The sequence below is a fragment of the Perna viridis genome, chromosome 14 (assembly GCF_037379345.1).
Source record: "Perna viridis isolate PV_CMFRI_1.1 ecotype Kerala chromosome 14, ASM3737934v1, whole genome shotgun sequence".
Lineage (NCBI taxonomy): Eukaryota > Metazoa > Mollusca > Bivalvia > Mytilida > Mytilidae > Perna > Perna viridis.
In genome coordinates, this window is record NC_142458.1 from 30,689,387 (window position 1) to 30,695,893 (window position 6,507).

General features: G+C 33.0%; 1 protein-coding gene across 1 annotated transcript; it reads left to right on the forward strand.

Moving 5' to 3' along the window:
• The first annotated feature begins 2,882 nt into the window (after positions 1-2,882).
• On the forward strand, positions 2,883-6,186 carry LOC148598967 (perlucin-like protein). Its single transcript, XM_088562496.1, has 4 exons — positions 2,883-2,960; positions 3,173-3,255; positions 3,728-3,809; positions 5,880-6,186. The coding sequence occupies exons 1-4, from the start codon at positions 2,909-2,911 to the stop codon at positions 6,095-6,097; spliced, it is 435 nt and encodes a 144-aa protein (XP_088418622.1). The 5' UTR covers positions 2,883-2,908; the 3' UTR covers positions 6,098-6,186.
• The last annotated feature ends 321 nt before the right edge of the window (positions 6,187-6,507 follow it).

The window sequence follows — 6,507 nt, forward strand, 5'->3', positions numbered from 1 at the left end:
TTTAAACTAAACCAAACAAATATTGTCCATGAATTACAACCAGACAAGGAAATAGACACACATACCAGAGAACATAAGAACGCGTAACTAGAGATTCTAAAGAGCCCGAATTAAAGTAAATGGCTTGATTTTTTGTTAAAGCAGCCATGTTTTTCTCGAAAAAAATTCCTTATGCTTATTCCGAAGGAACAATACTATTACGTTTTATTCAATCCTGTTCAGTAGTATCACAGTATAAGATTTTTGAAAGTAAAAACTTACAAGTCGTAATATTGCACTGCCAAGACACTTTTTCTGACCAATTCGATTTTTTGTGTTAGCAACAAGTATTTTTATTCGGTTAGAAAAGCTTATAAGCCATTGACTTGGAACACTTGCTGTAAATAATAGTAAACCAGGTGTCGAAATAATAGGTTAACAGAGTTAAGCTGTCTTAATTTAAAAGCGAGTATAACACCTTTATCCTTCACAAAGACCTGTTTGTGATTGGATATTGGGATAGCTTTCGATTTGAAGCCTGTCAGGTTTTGTACAAATCTTGGCGAAGAAGAGAGGATATTTCAATACCACTACATCTTGGTGGGATAGCGTTGACTTTAGCGTTTTGTTCTCCCCTTCGTATACCAACATGGCATATGTCATATTGGAATAATTTGCAGGTTGTATTAAGTTTTCCGTTTTAAATGAACCAAAAAAATAGGGGATTTCGGGGAGACTTGGGTGTTTATGAGGACATCCAAACATAAGTACTTGTACATGTAATATACATGTAGATATAGATACATGTTACATGAGCTTACATGATTAACATTTATATTTGAAAGTTGTCATTCAAACTCTAGTTAGTTTGGCTCACCGTTGTCAATTTCATGTTCCCTTTAAGACTTATTGTAAAACAAAATCCGAAACAAAATTAAAAACAAAAACAGAAGACAAAGACATTCAATATGGAATGTCCAATTCATATGGTACCAAAGATCATTAACATTGTTTCCCGTTTTCATAATAAAAATTGACTTTTTAATAGCCTATATTAGTCGAGGAAAACAGGGCGTCCTCACAAAACGCAAAATTATACAAATTGTAACCACAATACGTTTGTACGACAATTTTAGTTTAAAAATAGAATGATTTTCCTAACAAATGATATCAAATATAGCCATATTATATTTCGGTGCATTAAACTTCGTTAATTGAAGATTATTCAAACATCTGCTATACTATTACACGATGACTGAGCACTATGTTTTATATTTGGTAACCATGTTTTTTGAAAATTTTAAATATAAATTATATACGGTATAACCTAAAACAATATTAATACATACACAGATTGGTTCGTAGTGGCCCCGAATTATCAAGGGAGAAAATGTTGAAACTAATATATAAATCTCATCATACGGAACACTTTAACCAAGTGACAGAATTGGCTAAACCTAACAATTAATGAGATGAATGCGAAAAAAGTAATAGCATAACAAATAGAATCAAACGTTAAAAAATGACAAATACTCACATATGCCTTAACAGATTTACAAGAAATAGATCTCATCAAGACTTTAAGTCATCTCAGAATTTGGCTAAACCTAACGGTATTGAGATATATGCGAAAAACAGGCCGTCTGACCCCTATATCACATTTTTAGTAACGGCAGCAATTCTTTTGGACATATCAAGAAATGTCAACATAAGTTCTAGGCAAAATATTCGAAGGATCATTCCTAACAAATATGGTTTAATTGGTCAAAATTGCAAGAGAAACAAGTTTTGAAAATATTGTTAACGACGACGACGGATGACGGACGTCAAGTGATGGCAATAACAGTGTATCAGCAACTCGATCTTCATCATAAACTGATGATCTGGTGCATCGTTTGAGTTCGTGTCCTCTACATAACTAGAAACACATCCCGAGCTGCCTATAAAATGACACATCCGGGGCAGACGAAAGACGGAAGGAATAATTAATCTAAGTTTCTGCTATATAGATGACGTATTATCTTCAAACAATCTTAGTTTCGGGGATTTGATACATTGCATCAACCCAAAAGAACTTGAGAAAACAGATACAACAGACATTGTAAAGTTAGCCACATATATTAACCTACCCTTAGAAATCAATATTAAAGGAAAACTATTGACCAAACTGTACGGCAAACGTGATGATTTTTTGTATCGTGCTAGACTTCTTACAATTGGGCTTCTGGAACAGGCTTATGTTGCCACAAAATTGACGTCATCACTACAGAAGTTTTATGGTCGTCATCATGAACATGTTGATCGTTACGATGTATCCATTTGTGGCATGAAAACTGATTTGTTCAATATGTCATAGTTTTCCTTTCCTCTTTCATCTATCCCGGATATGACTCTTCATGAGCAAATTGTTGGGTGTTTAAAAAAAAGGAGGACGCTTACCCTACCGGTACACCTGGTCCATGCTCCCAGTTTTTATTGGAGTCCGAGTGGCTCATTTACTTTTGTTACTTTGTATGTTTTATTTTAGTTACTTTATATTCTTTGTTGTAATTGTCTATTTTTCATGCTTGGTCTTTGTCCCTTCTTTTGATTTCCGTTATATTGGTATCTTGATTACTCCTAAGAATTTTTAACTGCCGAAAAGCAGTTTATTTAGTTATCGCCTTGTAATGAAAAAGTCACTAACTTAAAAAAAAAAAAAAACACTGGTTGAGATTGTAGGGAATTTAATTGTTACATGCACCGCAATCAAAAGAAAACGGTCATTCATTATGCATTTTCATGATTGATAAAATAGAAAAAAACACATCATCTGTACCATATGAAGCATAATCAAATAAAAATCTATTGAAAACAACCTGAATCACCAAAATGTTTTTTGTATTTCTTTCAGAGTGACGACCCCTGTTATCCATATCCATGTAAAGGAATGACAAAATGTGTCACAATAAACCCCGAAAAACACATCTGCGTTAACATAGGTACATGCATATTTCAATATTATGATACTTAAAGAAGGAGTATTTTGCTGCTTAGATGTTTTGATTTTTATCTTTCACAACCAATTAATCTATCCTTCTTGATTTTGTTGTCTTTCAACTATTATATTCAATTAGTCAATTCCGTGCCATTCTAATACCAGTAATTTTTTTATAATCAAGCCTTATCTTAAAAGTTCTGTTATATTTCATAGGAATATGTCCACCTGGATGGGATGAAAAATTTGGACATTGTTACTTGTTTACAGAGGAAAAGAAAACTTGGCATAAAGCAAAGGTAATGTATGGCAAGCCAAAAAGGACACAAATCAATATTTTATAACGCAAAGGTCAACACTATTGAGCCTATCCTCATACTTGAAACACACAGTCTATGATATATGAAACGCTTTCTTGAAAGCTCTCGAAGGATGTTTTCCATCTATTTTACTCTAAATAGTATGAATACAATAAACAACTTTAATATTAAACCAGTTTACTTTTTTATCTCAAGTTTTTAGTAAATTCTAAACACACATTTCAGCCAAAAATATTCATTTCTAAATATATTTTCACAACAAAGCATGTGTAACCATAAAAAGTATATTTAGGCAGATTGGTACGGGTCCTGTGAACATCTGAATTTAATTTCTGCTCTAAATTAATTTTTATAACGACAAGGGATTTATCGTTTTAAAGTAAAAAATTTTTACGACAGAAACAATTAAACTGTGTAACAACAGCATAAAATACACAACTAATTATTAAAGGAAGCATGTGTTGCGGTTGACAGTAATCTAGTGAAACCTGAAAGTTCGGAGGAGAATGCATGGATTGAAAGTCAAATTAGAGGTAATGTGTTAGATCAATGAATTATTTAATAAGGTTTTAAGTAAATAATATTCACATTTTTGTATGTGACAATATTCGATGTCAGTTTCGATAGAATTTTCATAATATCCGTCAAAGGGTTTGTCTTTTACACTGAAAGTAAACTTTATTGCAACCATTTTAAGGATTTACACTTGCTGCAGAAAAATAAATATATTCCTAATCGACAAGTAAAACTTCTCTGTGCAGCTTCCAATTTATTGGGTAAACTGTGTGTTAGCTATCGGTTCGTCGCGCATCAATTTCTTCTTTAAAGTAATAATTTTGTTTCTTTGGAAGAGCGTCAGAAAATTCTCATCGACCATAACTGGGAAAGCGAAAAGGTGATACTTCTTTCCACGTGAATTAATATTTTGATTTGGTCTATCCCCTGTATTTAGCTTTTTCATATTGAGTCATAAAAATTGAATGTTCAATTACGAAGTTCGATTTTTTTTACCACTTTCAAACTAGACACAGAGTAATCAATGGAACAATGAATCAAACCGATAAAGGAAGAGGTGATTGTAAGGATAATGACTTGACAGACAAAAAGACACACACGCATTAAAGCAAAAGTGAATGAACATCCTGAACTCTGTTAACTGGAAGCATAGACCCGATACACTAGTAGGGTAAACGTTCTTTGCTTTCTTAGAAACACCAACCGACGTACTCATAAAAATGTTTTGTACAGGGTAGATGAGAGAGAAAAAGAAAACTATGACAGTGACAAAATCTGTCCTCATTGTGCAGGTATATACACCATAACCGCGAGTCCATAAAACCGACAATAAAGCTTCTGTAATGACAATTTTAATGTTGTAGGAAATAAACCTATTCCAATACGTTATACCAAACAGTTGTTCACGATTCAAAGCTATAACAGGAATAGGTGGTGTGTTAATACTTGCCTTTCAAGAACCTCTCACGATGTAACATATGAGGCATTTTGTTCTGATCTGCATTGTGTTTCACGTTAAGTCGTTATGTGAATTATTGGAATAATGTAACGCCAACTAGGTTAAAAAAAATACCCTATTAAATAGATTTTGCAAATTTCTTCATCACTTCAACATAAAAGAGCTTAAAGACAGTTACTGTGTTTAACTTTAAATTAACCTTCACATTGAAGTTGATAAAAGAGGAAACTTTACCCCTAATCCCTAAACACAAGATGAATAGATTTTTTACCTTGAGTGTATTATACAGTCATCACAGTTGCTTATCAATTGCCTATACACCATTAAATTACGTCTTTCGTTAGCCTTTACAAATATGAATGTGTTAATTACTACTCATTTTTTAAAGCTGAAACAACTTTCGGCAGTTTAAATTATGCAACTGTCTTATTTTCCCTTCATTTCAATAGGCACATCCCCTGTTTCTATATCCCTATGCCAAAATCCTTAAGACGCAGACAAGAGTAATCAAGGGAACCAAGGTTATAGCGGTAATCAAAAGAATGTAATCCAGGAACAAAGACCGGACATGGAAAACAGACATACACAACAAAGAACATAAAGTAACTAAATTCATACATACAAAGTAACAAAAGTACTCCACTAAAAACTGGGAGCATGGACCAGGTGCATCGGTAGGGTAAGCGTCCTCTGCTCTTTAGAAACACCCGCGGAGTTGCTCATAAAAAGTCAAGTTCGGGGTAGACAAACGAGGAAAGGAAAACTATGACCCTTTGAATAAATCAGTTTTCATGGTGTTGATAGATACACCATGACGGTCCACGAGTTCATGATGACAACAGTTTTTCACATAAAAGGTTTAGTCAAATTCTGACCGTCTAAAGGTATGGGACAGAATTCAATAGAATATAATATGGGTTTTATTTAGGTATAAGCGTTAGGTATGTTTTCCATAAGAAAGAGTAATCAGGGGAACCAAGGTTATAGAAAACATGGACGCTTTTACAAAAAAACAAAACAAAACAAAAAACACTTGAGCGTTTCGGACTCTTCAAAGCCTTTCGTTATTATTATTATTATTATTATTATTATTATTATTATTATTATTATTATCATAATTACTTTACAGAAAAAAGTTTATTATATGCATGGATAGGAGGCATTGATATCCATGGAAACGGGTCGTGGTTTTGGTTGGATGGTAGCCCAGTGAATGGCTTTATCCCTTGGGGACAAGATGAACCAAGTGGTGATGGACCATGTCTTAGTTATTTGAGTTATAACAGTTGGAATGACAGAGGATGCGACGACCATCTTGCTGGATATGTATGCGAAAAGTTTAAGTGATGTTTACTTTTCAGATCAGTGTTGATTTAATAAAACACCACATCTTCCTATCATAATACAAACTGAAAAACGTATTTTATACCGTTCAAGGTAGTCTAACTAGATACATTCAATTACTTAGTTGTAAACTTGTACAAAATATAACAGCATACTATATATTTGCTTCAGAAATTTTGTTCGATCCAATTCCTCTAAAGAACATTACTCTTGCTTATTATCCTTCTTACGATTTTAATATTTGTAGTGAAAACTTTAAAAACTTGACTGACTACTTTTGAACTGAAGCAAATTATTCATTTGGTTTATATAAGTAAGATAGCTGACTCTTATTCTGTTGTTAAATGCCATAGTGTGTAAACACTTGCTTTGAAACACATTTCGTGAAAAGTAATCGTGATTAATTTCATTTG